At 41.6% G+C, this 13,688-nt stretch overlaps 1 protein-coding gene across 1 annotated transcript; it reads right to left on the reverse strand.

Annotated features, from left to right (window-relative positions):
* Positions 1 to 17: 17 nt before the first annotated feature.
* Positions 18 to 13,145, reverse strand: LOC133991001 (leucine-rich repeat-containing protein 52-like). The gene is made up of 2 exons (XM_062429448.1): positions 11,454 to 13,145; positions 18 to 6,080 (listed from the first exon to the last, which is right to left on the reverse strand). Exons 1-2 carry the CDS (start codon positions 12,100 to 12,102, stop codon positions 5,752 to 5,754), a joined length of 978 nt encoding a protein of 325 aa, XP_062285432.1. The 5' UTR covers positions 12,103 to 13,145; the 3' UTR covers positions 18 to 5,751.
* Positions 13,146 to 13,688: the final 543 nt, after the last annotated feature.

The following is a 13,688-nucleotide window of genomic DNA, read 5'->3' on the forward strand; positions in this document are numbered from 1 at the left end:
TTACCACACAGACTAGAGTGGTATCAATCTTAACATCTAACTGTCGACAGGGAAGTACATAATCCTATTTCCCAAAATGTTGAAGTATTCCTTTAAGAGGAGAGTAGAAAGTAAGGCGAATAGCAAAAAGGCAGAAACAGAGATGCCTATAGGGAAACAGGTACAAGAATAGGACTTATGCCCAAAAATATCCCTAGAAAAGATAAACAAAGCAAGGGAGGGATAAAGAGAGACATGCTGGAGATAAGAGGAATAAAATGAGTCAAAGGAAATTAAAAGACCGTTTCATGCTCTGTGATTGTTAGTGCAAAAATACCACCGACCAATTTGCAGATTCCCTGTCTCAGTTTGAAATAGCATTGTGCTGCTTTTGAGTTGCAGCTTAGTGTAACAAAGCGTTTCGTTATCTCACTTGTGCAGACAGCTCAGTTGGATTAACATAACTGTGAATCGGTCTGGGCACTGAGCACATACTGATGTACAATACGACACATCTGTATCGCTATTACTTTGTATGCATATGTTTGCCAGTCCTTGTGTGTATGTGTTTGCAGGTATGTCTGTGAGCTAACATGGCCCCAGTGAAGACCAAAAGGTCGAACACAGGTTTTGACGTTGATGCTCATTAAACACAGGCTAACCTAAATACCCAGAGAGCAAAATAGCAGAAAAAATACATTCAAAGAACAGGAAGAGAGGTCGAACAACAAGACAAAGCAAAAAAACAACTCTCCAGGCAGAACTATGACACACAAAAGGACACACCATCTCCTCTCAAATGACCTTTTATTGCTGGGGAAGGATACAGAGTTGGCAGGCCCCTGAGCCTGTGTGCAGATATGTAACAGCAGTAGGACCATCCTCCTCTTTGCCAAGCGGAGGCAGGGGCTCACTTTCCTCGAGAGGGGCTTAGCAGAGCTTGTCAATATCAAGTCCAATAGAAAACATACAGTATGCAACATAAAATCAAACACATTAATTTCATTAATTTGAAATAAATCCCAACTGACAAATTGTGATTTATGATGTTCTGTGATAGTTATAGAGAAAGTTGGGGAAACAAAACTAGAGAAAACTATGGAAAGTCATTTTTGGCTTGTATCGAGAGTCAGGCGTTGTGCTTCTTGGGCCTCAGTGTGGTCAAAATATCAAGCTGAGTGACGAATCATTAAAGCAAAAGAAAGTGCAAAATAGGAGCACTCATTAATACGCTTTTTGACTGTTTACAATTGAAAAAAATATTGCATAAGAAATATTTTTAACTTAATATAAGTTGCAGCAGTTCCTTTATGTTGCAGCTCCAGAGTACGTTAAGATCCAGCTTAGCACAGCAGTATGGGTGCTTGGATTCGGCTGGTGGTAATTTGGGGCTGTCATCCATACGTGGCAGTGATTAATGAAGACATTTTCTTGAAATGACTGAAACAGAGGAACCCAATTTCCAAGCACGACTCCAAGCACTGGAAGTATTTCCCTAATTTCTAAATTTAGTGGAAGTCACTCCAATGCTCCGCAACTAAAGGATTTTCTTACTGCTTTGTGTGTATGTGTTTGTGTGTGTGTGTGTGAGAGAGAGTCTGTTTGTATGTAGATGTGTCAGAGGGCTATTACGGTCGATTAGAGCCACTCTTACTTGATGTCATATCTACCATCTGTGGGCGTTTCACAGTGCCCAGTTTGCCCTCAGCTCAGTAGATGCACATAAAAGTCCAAAAACATGAGTTACAACCACAGGCAGGAAACAGGACCACAGGAGCTTCTGCCTCTGATAGCTTTCAGTGCACTGCCTCACGGTCACAGCTGTGCTACTGATGTGACCGTAGCCAGCTGAGTGCATCTCTGTCCTGAAGCTCTATCCTGACCACTACTTCTGTCTGGCTGGTGAATTATGGTAAACAGAAATGCAAACAAATATCCATTCTCAAGTTTTAAAATAACATTTCAAGTGTTTTCTTTCTCCAAAATGTTGAACTATTCCTTTAAATTTCATATTTATAACATTTATTGATGGTTCTTATTAGTGTCAGCGATGTCATGTGCTTCTAAAAATTTACAGTGTTTTATACCCAGAGGTGATTTGTGTTGGAGTCTGTTATGGAGGCAGAACTGACACATTTGCCTGTGTGCTCATACAGTGCATTGCCTAAAAATGGTATGAGTACAGTGTGCATGGGGGGCGTAAAATGTGCACAATGTTGAAGTTCAGCTCAGTCTTTTAGTACTGAAATTCAGCATATTGAGCAGCTTCGCTGTACTTCCAGGTGCCCATGTAGAGCAAAAACTGTTAATGCTGACAGAGTGTTCACAGCCAGTTGTTCGCCTTGTATGAGAACATCAGTGTGCTTATTAAGAAAGGGAGACGTAGGTATTCCTTGTCATTCCATCTGTGTCACTGTGCTGACATGAATTAGGGCACCCGGCTATCCTATTTCCAGGCCACACCCTCACGCTAGCCTATGGCATCACATGGTCGTATCTGTGTGCTTAGCAGAATGTAATACGCCCTCACTGTCGAGACTATCTGGTATATGCATGAATCATATATATATATATATAGATGAGAGTGTAGTACATAGATCTCAAAAGACATGCGTATTATGCAATGCATTTTGTATATACTGAAAGGCCCCATGCAAATATTACACCCAAAGCCATGAGAGCAACCAGTGGTTGAAAAGTTCGTAGGAATCTCAGCATACTGCTTTAGTAGGCAACTTACAGGTACAGTACATGGGTCACTATCTTGGATGGACTCTTTTGGCATCCAGTTACGTATGCCATGCCAGTGAGTACGTTTAGGCTGGTACATGCATAGTTATGCATACTGCTATGAGTCAAGTCACTCATTTATATGAAGAGAGAGAGCAAGCAAATGCACACGCACACATTCGCACACAGTATGCATTCCTGAGTGTCTTCTATTAGTGGTGTAATGGAGAAAATATTATACTTGTACCAAATAATTACTTCCCTTTACACTAAAAGCAACAGTAAAAACTTAACAATAGACATTTCAAGTCATAGCTGGAAAAGTGCAGGTGTAATTAACAGCATTAATGATGACTCCATTCCATTAAGTGTCTGGGTAAGCCATGTGACTGAGCCACTATGCATGATATAACGGTGCTGAAACTAGAGTACCAAAATAGTATAAAGACACCATGTATGTGAACTATCCCTGTGTATCTCCTGCCATCATGTTTGCCTTGAAAAAGGTCTATAATGGTCAAGCAAATAAGGAGAACACACTACTACTCCACCATCTATGAACTTCATATTTATGCTGTATACTATACTATTATTATACTTTTGCTTCATTATATACCCCAATAACTTCAGTTTGGACAAACTTCAACAACAAGCACATGTGAGTGTGTGTTTCAGATCATTTTACCACATTTTCCAATCATTTTAACAGGATGTTCTCCTTCTCAGGTTCTTTAAAAGTTACATTTTGTTCTTAAATCAAGTAAATAATTCAACTGATTTAACAGATACACACGAATAACAGCATAGTAGAGCAGCCAGTTTTAGCCTATTGATTTTCCTCATCCAACAAGGACTTTGTTCCTTGCTGCTCCTTCCTAAGTTTGTAACAGTCAGTGTCAGGGTCAGTGGAGCAGTGCAGCTTTCTAACCAGAAGCAAAAATATGGAGGTGGTGAATTTGTGATCTTGGACGTTGCACAATAAGGAATTTCAAACATCAAATAAAACAGAAGTTGATATTTAACATTTCCAGCTGAAATGATTCTCTTCCCTGTTTTTTTCCTGATAGTATTAACTGTCTTATTGCTGTTAAATGGTTACAACTGTATATCCATTGAACATACCCACCAGGGTTGAAGTGAATTCCTCGTAAATTCACTCGAATCAAAGAGTCAAATACAATGTGCCATTCACTTACTAAGAAATAGAGCATAGAATTTTTTTGAGTCTCAAATTATTACATGTATGATCCTTCGTATGTTGCAGTAAATTCTGTTTCCTTCTTTATTTATCAGTTTTCCCTCAAAACATATACACACCTCATAAGGCTTCTTGATGCATCAACAGTGCATGCAGAAACAGAGAGGACACTGCACTCAAACCAGTTACCCGACAAATATGGGATAGAGTAGAAATCAATTATCACATTTGCCTGTTTACTTGCCATCCAGCAGGGCCCACTGCCAAAACAGACCTCAGCAGTTGGCACATGTTGGCTCACCACCTCACAAATACTGTGGATCTTCAACACAAATATCTTGACAGCAGTTTGTTTCTGGGCTGGTAGATGAGGGCACGTAAACTAGCAAAAACACATCGGTGCACAGATAGAAAAACTCACATCATACACACCAATTTACACCGACGCTTTGTTTGAATGCATTTTATCCTTTACTTTCATACTGATGATGAATAGACTTTCACTTTCATGTAGAGGCTGTGAAACTTTGTCATAATTCTCCTACAGTGCTTGTTGCCAACATGGAGGTCCATTAGAGAATTGTATGTGTGCAAACAATGCTAAGCAGGGTCTCCAATGTGATTGTCAAATCCAATTAGTAGCATGTGTAGATCCCGTTCATATCATCATGAAAGCAGCCACATTTTATACAGCACTAGCAACTTTGAATCAGAATTTGGCTTTAAAAAAAGTTTCTAATAGTGGATCTCTTACAGAGTTAGTAATAATCCTGAAATTATATACGCCATAAAGCAAATTATGTCAATCTGATTTTTTTTGGTTGTACAATGTCTTCTGAAAAGAAACATCCTACACCATTGGGTAAAGCTGGCTGATGTTCCCAGCTGGACTTTGATTAGCACTTCTGCTCCTTTATATGCTGTCGCTTGCACAGAAGTAGTTTGATGCTGGTTAAAGGAATAGTTCAGCATTTTGGGTAATTTACTTGCAGGAAGTTTGACCACTCTCATATTTTTCCATTCAATGTGAAGCAGGAGTGAGGAGATGCTTAGCTTAGCTTAGCATAAGGACTGAAAACAGAGTGAAAACAGCTATCCTGGCTCTGTCCAAAGGTAACCAAATTTACACATCTAAAACTCGCTAATTGACAAATTATCTTGTTTGTTTAATCTGTAAAACTGAGGGGTAAAAACAAGCTGCTGGGCTGTTTCTTGACATAGACTCGTGACTTTCGGGAGTCTTTTGTCACCGTGAGGTTGCCAGATAATCAATAAAGACTCCAGGACATCCCTGCTCTGAGGCAATGTAATTCAACACATAACTTCCATAAACCCCTTCTTTATGCTATGCTAAGCTAATATGACAGTGGCATCAATATTCTTTTTTGACAAAAAAAATGTTGAAACTATTCCTTTAAATGTGTCCTTGATAAATGATACATGTCCTTGGAATAGGCCTATCTATTATTATTGATTACCAGCCAAAACTGTCTCTTATGGTCAGATAATCAGCTGGTTGATGCAGCCTTTTTTTTCACCCTGGATGACCACTTCCCAGTCAAATATTACAAATAAATAAACCAGAAAGCAAAGTAATACAGGGGTCAAGGGTCAAGGGCACAGGACCTTCACTATGGTAGCCAGAGTGTGTCACATCATCTTAAAGCCCGCTAATAGAGAATGACATTCCTCTTCTCTGATGAATCCGCTCTGTTAGTCTTTCAGAGCTGAGCCTGTTAAACAGACTCCATTTCACTGGAGTTACATTAGACTTCACAGACAGTCCTGGAAGTGGACAGGAGGCACTGTGGGAATCCATGGAGGGCAAGGTGGGGGGTAATATTTTAAACAGTATGTGAGTTTTTTAAATTCCCGTTGCCATGGTTACTCCTGGCCCGCGAGGGACGTCCTGTCTCTGTGTTCTCCTCCTCATCCTCAGGCTCCTGCTGCTCGTCTTTCTTCTTGATATAACGCTCGTAGAGCACCATGATGACACCCATGACCCAGGCTGACACGGTGCCGGCAGCAAAGATAACAAAGCCGATGATGATAAAGAAAAGGTAGTCCCAGGAGCCCAAAGTCTGGTGGCATAACGTCCGTAGCTGGATCCCCACCTCACCGAGACGACGGCCCTGCATGTCAGCTGGTGAGCCACACACCGTCTGACCCTCATCTGTCACACAGACACAGACACACACACATACACACATAACAATGTATGATGAATAATGGTGGAAGAATTAGTCAGATCTTTTACTTAGGTAAAAGTACCAATACAGCAATGTAAAAACACTAAATTACAAGTAAAAGTCCTTCATGAAAAATCCCACCTATGTAAAAGTAGTCTAAATATTTATTAGCAGCTTGATGTAGTTAAAGTATAAAAATATAAGTATTGGCAAATATATTATTATATATGATATCACTAGATTATTAATACTGAAACATCAGTGTGTCAGCAGGATGTCACCGTTGTAGCTGCTGGATGTGCAGCTAGTTTCAACTACTTTATATACAATTAGCTAGTTTAGTCCAGTGACTCCAACATAGGGGTCGGGCCCCTCCACTGGGTCAGCAGACAAATCTGAGGGGTCATGAGATGATTAATGGTTCTGATACACAATTTTGTTTTCAGTTTTTGCACCTTTTCTATGATACAGATTTTTAGTGATATACTGGACAATTTGAACACTTATTGAAATCAAAACCATGTGAGAAGTTTAGAGGAAAAAAGACTCAAGTGCAGTTTTTTCCTGTCTTATGTCAAACCTCCAGGCTGGTGGTGTTATAACCTATGACGTACATTTAACAGGTCAGCTGACCTGGAGTGGCATCATTCAGACTATTGAGTCATCTTGCTCCAGACTGAAGGTGCAGGGTTTGCATTTGTTCGTGACATCAACTCAAGACAGTGATAGACATAATTGTCTACAATATATTGCTTTTGCATCAATAACCAGATGCATACATAGTTAATTTTATAGCTATTTAAAGGTTGTTTTTAAATATATCTAAACATCTTTCTCATTAATGTTAATGTCTAAATAAGCAACATTCGATCAACAAACTTTAACTCGACAAACTTTAACAAGTTAAAGTTTGGAAAGTTACACTTGAATGACACTGCAGGCAATCCAAGCACACAACTGTCATCACAGTTTAATTCAAATATTTCTGAACTCTGATTAGTGAAAGTAAGTAGCTATGGGACATCTTTTTTTCTAAGTTAGTCACGCAAACCTCAAAGCAGTAAAAAAAGCCAGGACAAAAACACAAACAGAAATACACACAACTGTTTTCTTATAAGACCCCAAACTGAAACTGGACCTTTAAAATGTATTGAGTTCCAATTACAGCTTCACATATACAGTAATAAGCATATGATTTAAAGTTTCCTTTGATGTTGTGAGGGCTGTCACAAAATGTAAAAGTTACTTAGCAAGGGAAATATTATACATATGTAATTCAACTCAGCAGCCTTTTAAATAATTCAAACATTTTACTCTGTGTCGTTTTGCATAAGATTTGTAAATGCTACAGCAGACTGAGCTGAAGATATCCATAACATATTCAGCTTCACACAGCTAGAAGACCAAAATGCAGAAATCTGCACTGGCATAACAATGTTGCCTTCTTTATCAGAAGACTAACATGGCATGAGCTTCCTGTGTACTAGAGTCTTGAGTTGATGCAGCATTAAATTACAAAAAAAATTGTCGATGAATTATTCAAACTCCTTTCTGCCCTACAGGATTAGAGAAAGACTTGGGCCTTTGTGCCTGCCTGAAACCACAGATAATAAGGTTTCTCATCATCAGGCACTGGGTATGACTATGACTAAGACCTTGCTGAAATCCACCAAATCCAAATAGAAATGTTGAGTTCCTTCTTTTTCAGAAAACTACAGTAGATACTGTATATATTTCAAAGGCACATCAGTCAGTATTAAAAACGCCACATGATGGATATTGAGCTCCCCAGCAGGCGACGAAAAAAGCATTTTTCAGAAAATAATCCTGAGGCTTGGCTTCAAGTCTTTTCTTACAGTGAGCAGAAACTGTGTGCAACACAACAGAGCCAGTATGGCCACAGTTTTTTAATTGGTTACTGTTTTTTTCCAAAGCTTTTGTGCTTGGGGGAAATCCCACTGGGAAAGATCAAAAGACTTGGAAGTTTCTGCGGAGGGAACGGTTTCCCGTAACCCTATTTCTACAGCAGCTGCCATAAACCTCTTGTTTTTGCTCTGAGTAAAGTGGCACACGTGTAGGTGAACGTTAAATCTGCACGTGCTGCTTCGACAGATGTCTTGGGAAAATGAGGAATGTCACAAAATAACAGTCACCGAGCGCTCAAGTGTGTCTTAATAATTCATCAATATTCTACTGCTGTTATGGATGTGTCAGTGTTTGATGTAAAATTGAAGGTGTTTTGGTGTAGAGTTGTATTCAATGACTGCAGAGGCACACACAAACACACACTTTTTGTAATTTATCACGCCTCTACCCGACCCATCTCTGAAGTTTAATAAGCCCTCGCTGATCTGTCATCACTTTTGACAGGGGGAGAGGTATCTTACTGTAGATTCAATCAAATTGCTTGATGACTTCATTTCATAGGATGATTGAAATATTTTATACATTCTGCCTGCATAAATCTCCATTCTTATCCTCACAGAAGCTCTTCTGTGCCTCACGCAGCTGAGGAACATGAGGACAGTCTGCTTCTCTAAGCTCTATCTACCACAGAGAATTCAAAGCCTACTCTGATCCTTTCAACGGCTGCCTCTGTGCACCGTTCAGACAATTTGCTGTCAGACTATATCACACACACACACACACACACACACACACACACACACACACACACACACACACACACACACACACACACACACAAACACACACACACACACACACACACACACACACACACACACACACACACACACACCCACACACATGCTTTTAACATACATGCAGTCAAACCCACTCCACGAGGCTTAACTTTCACATCTTCTATCTCTGTCCTTGCAGAGCCTGCCAGTGTGTGTCTGCACGTGTCTCTGTATGTGTGTGTGTGTGTGTGTGTGTGTCTGAAAGCTAGAAGGAAACCCTTCTGGCTTCACCCACCCTAGCCCACCCCCTACCCTAAAGGGATGGCATCAAAGGGGAGGGCTTTCCCTCTCTCCTTCCCCCATCCACACTCTGCTCTATTTCTAGGCGCTCTCCTTATATAACCGTTGAGAGAGTGCTAATCTAGCCAGCAAGGCAAGACGGAGGAGAATCTGTTGGTTCCTTCCTGAAGCTTTATTTTCTCATTCTGTCTCTCTCTCTCTGGCTGGCTATTGATGCGTTCCCTAAACTGAGGAGACAAGCGAGCCATGTTGCATGAAAGGTGAAACCCAGGTGAAACCCAGACGAGAGATAACAAGGCTTCAGGAGACAGAGCTCGGAAACCAAAAAATAAACATCTCCAAAGTGTTACACCCACAACCCACAAGCACCAAAAGTGTCTTTATAAAGTGTGTGCGATTGCCAGTATGTATGCATGTGTGCACGCGTGACCATTTATTTGTGTCTGTGCCACATGTCTGAGGAGACGAGTGCTCAGCGGTCTGCTTGAAAGAGCCGTATAACAGCGGTGGAGAATGTGTGTGTGAATCCCATGTGTCCACATTCTCACTTGCTGGCAGCTGTCACTGGAAGAGGCTCCATTCCAAATTAAGTTAGACAAAAGGCAATAAGCAGCAGGAAAATAGGACAGCTCTTGAAGGACTCGTTTTGGACTAAGCTGCATGGGGACTGTGTGTGTATGTGTGTGTGTGTGTGGGAGAGAGAAGCAGGGGATGCCTTTTCAGTAAGCGTGGCGTTTGTGTTTTACAGCCGTGGTGTTAGAATTTTGACTGGCTTCTTCCTCACTATAAATAGCAGCTGCCCTTTTGCATATTGGCACATCCACACCAAAGCACAGGCATAATAATTCAGAGTAAGAAAGATTGTGTAACATGAGACGCAATCTATCAGCTCCACCGCAATAATACAAAGAAGGGGATCAATATTAATATCTGATGCTGCGGCTATGATCCATTAAAGATAGAAGAGATAAAATACTCTCTTATTTTCCTCCCAAATTCCAGAAAGCTTGCAGGGCTGAGTAAATGAACACAGTTGCCAGAAGAGAAATCAAATGGCTCCCTGCCTCCGATCTTCTTTCACCCTCTTTGTTATTTGATAGTCTGAATGCTGTCACGCTCTGCTGCCGTCACCTGCGTCTCATCCCATTGAAAGCTGAGAAACAGGTGAACTTTGCACACTTCACTATGGTACAGTTGTTGTTTGTGTAAACTCTACATTGTACACATTAAGCAATATGTTTTTCATGATGTGTGGAACGGCGAAGAAGCTGTGGGTGACGATGGCATCATATTATCTGTTGTGTGTGCAGCTGCAGACGTGATGGGGAGGTTTTTTGTGATGTGTCATGGTGTGAGGGAATTCCAGAGTCTTTCCTTCCTTACAAAAGGGGTCGGGGGTGGGGGGGGGCTTTTACTGATTTACTTTTGTTACAAAACACTCATTTTTAAAATTCTTCTCTTCTTGATTGCATATGAGCGTGCGTGTCATTTTTCATCTGCTGTTTAAATTCTTTATGAGCAGATGGATGGTGCTGCTTTCTAATGAGACACCCTTTATAAAGAATTCAGTAGTTGTAGCTAATAGCTTTGTTAATAAATATGCAGACATAAATATTTTTCCTAATGCAATATAAATCAATTAGAAGCCCTTAATTAGAACCACCTTTGGGTTGTCCGGTTGTGGCTGGTGTTATCCTCCTCCAGTATGCTCCAGCTTTGACTTTTTAGCTCTTAATCTCAGCGGGAAAACTGTCCAATGAACAGTTTGACCTTTGACCTTCTGCAAACGTTTACTACAAACTTTGATTACAGGAAAAAAATCATTGAATAATGATTTATACATTATTTTTCAACATTAATAAAAACATAACTTACTTCTTTATTAATTATTTATGACTATTAACGACTCAACAAACTGTCTACTCAAAATGTGTAGCAACTTATTAATGGCTTGTAACTAATTTATAAAGCAGTAGTAAATGATTTACTATTCATTAATAAAGCCATTACTTACTGCTTATAAACTTTATAGAGGATGCTTTAATAGGAAGTGGTACAGAATTATTGTTTAGTTTTTTAAAACTATGAGATAAACAAATGTTAGGCCTAGTAATGCAATCTTGAATATTTAGCAGTGGCCAGTTACTGTTTGCTCTACGGCATCAGACATGACAGTGTTCCCAGCTTCCCATCATATAGGCTACAGGCCGTTTATTTGCCTTTCATGAAGACAGCCACCAACAAAACGCCAACAGTTTACATAACCATGCATAATCTAATCATTCATACATACATAGAGCACACAGTTCTTATCTGAATGGCCCACTTGATGTATAGCAACAGTGATTGGTCACGTTGCGGTTGTCACCGTGTATGACATTTGAATAAAGTAGTATAGAAGACTGATTAAACCTTGAAATTTGAAGCCCTCCAGGTGCACCCATAGGCAGAGGTCCTCGTTGTCGCACTCGCAGCTCCAGGGGTTCCCGCTGAGCCCGACGGAGCGCAGGGTGGGAAGCGCAATCAGGGAGGTGATATTGAGGACTGTCAAGTTGTTGCGGCTCACATCCAACACTTGAAGGGCCGCGTTTTCTGCAAAGGCGTCCGGGTGAATCTCCGAGAGCCTCGGGTTGTCTGTCATCCTCAGCATCACCAAGCTCGCCAAGGGGCCAAACGTCCGGTCCTCGATCCGGGCCAAGGTGTTGAAGGAGAGGTCCAGGTAGGCCAGCTTCCTTAGATTCCCAAACGTGGACTCGGATATCTCCGTCAGTGAATTGTTGCTGCAATCCAGATACACCAGATCTGAAAGGTAGTTGAGCGCGAGCGGCGGCAGCTCCACGATACGGTTGTTGGAGATGATGAGCTGCCGCGTGGCCAGTGGCAAGTTGACCGGGAAGGTGGTCAGGTGCTGCCCAGCGCATTGAACCACCAGCTGGTCATCACACACGCACCTGTCCGGGCAGCCCGAGGAGAGCACCGGGGATGTGGTCACCCCCGTGGTGAGGATGAGCAGAACTATCAGCCGCAAGGGTTGCGCACTTGGCTGCGGAGCAAGACGCATGACACCGCCGAGGGCTTCATCAACCCCGTTTGGAGACAGTCATACGCAGTCACATTCTTCATTGATATATGCTCAGCGAGTTGTTTGTCCCAGAATGATTATTATTATTTCCCACAAAGGTCAAAAACTGACGCTTGCCCGCGGCTACCTCTTGCGCGTAATGTCTCAGTTCATCCTGTCTGCTGGATCCGGCGCGCAGCCACTGTGCATAACTTGACAGCCAGAAACCTTCGTGTTGTTTCAGATTTCACTGAATCATCTGGATCCTTCTATCACAACACAGCTATTCACACATTGTAAAACCTCACAATGCGTCCTCGTGTTGTGCTGCTCCCGGTGATCACGGTCAGCTGTTCCACTACATGCTTGCCATCCTCTTGCTTTCCGTAACTGAATTCAAATGAGGAGGGGGGCACTTAACTGCGCGGCGTGGGTGGGGGTGGGGGGGAGCGCGTTGTGGAGTGATCTCATGCTTTGGAGTGAGCTGGAGCGAGAGTGGAAGCTATGGACAGCAACGGTAATGGAAGAAAAACATGAAATATTGAGTGAAGCAAAGTGTAAACCATGCATAGTTGTAAAACCTATAATAACTGTGACCTCTTGCCACAGCTTTGGGCCATTCACACATGCCTCAGGTGTGTGTGTATGTGTGTGTGTGTGTCTGTGTGTGTCTGTGCACGTGTGCGTGCATGCGTGTGTGAAAGCTGCTCCTATATAAGATAAAATATTAAAAATGAATGTTTCTAGGTATGTATGCGTGCGTGTGCGGAGGTGGAACAAGCAGCAGGTGCAGTTTAACCCCATGGAGCATATGGCTTTTTAGGGCGATGGGGGGTGGAGGAGGGGGTGTCAATGATAATGATTGACATTTCAGTCAGCTACTCCCCAAAATTCAGATTCTACCCAGCACACTGGCAGCAGATGATGGCATGAGATGAGATGGGACAGGGTGGTCTCAGGCAGCAGTTGTTTTTCCTCCTCTCTCCAGTCTCAGTATGAGTCCTGAATCTATTCTTGGTTGTCTGTGTAGGTGTTGAAGTGCTGAATCAGACTCAGCATGATGGAGGAGGAGGAGGACAGATGTGCAGCTGACAGTCCGCGAAAGAAACTACCCCTAGCTGACAGTCAACAACACACCACACACTGACCACGCTCGCTGTTTTTCCCGCTCACTCACACATCGACAGAAAAAGTTAATCCTTTTTCATGTATCCCCCCCCCCAATGTCAAACAAAATTAGAACAGGAGGCCTTTAGGCATGTATAATCCAATGCTTTTTCATACTTGCCATCCTGTGGACTGAACTAATCCACACAGCTGTTTTGTGTCAAGAATATTCACTGACGCTACATTATTCACTATTTTACCTTATTTTTATTTTCTATTCTCGTAGCTCTTAAATAACTCCTTCTAATTGTATTTGAATGTCGGCTTCTTTTACATTTTTTCTTTGTGCCTTTTATGTTTTATGTAAAGCACTTTGAATTGCCTTGCTGTTGAAGTGTGCTATATAATTAAACTTGCCTTGCCTTGCCTATGAGGACATCTAGTGATGAATACTTGGTAATGTTTCATGAAGTGAGCAG

This window comes from Scomber scombrus, chromosome 11, assembly GCF_963691925.1.
Source record: "Scomber scombrus chromosome 11, fScoSco1.1, whole genome shotgun sequence".
NCBI lineage: Eukaryota > Metazoa > Chordata > Actinopteri > Scombriformes > Scombridae > Scomber > Scomber scombrus.

Coding starts and splice junctions, on each gene's coding strand:
- LOC133991001 (XM_062429448.1), bottom strand. CDS start 12,102: ATGCGTCTTGCTCCGCAGCCAAGTGCGCAACCCTTGCGGCTGATAGTT. Junction 6,081..11,453: donor GGAGGGCTTCAAATTTCAAG/GTTTAATCAGTC, acceptor TCTGTGTGACAG/ATGAGGGTCAGACGGTGTGT.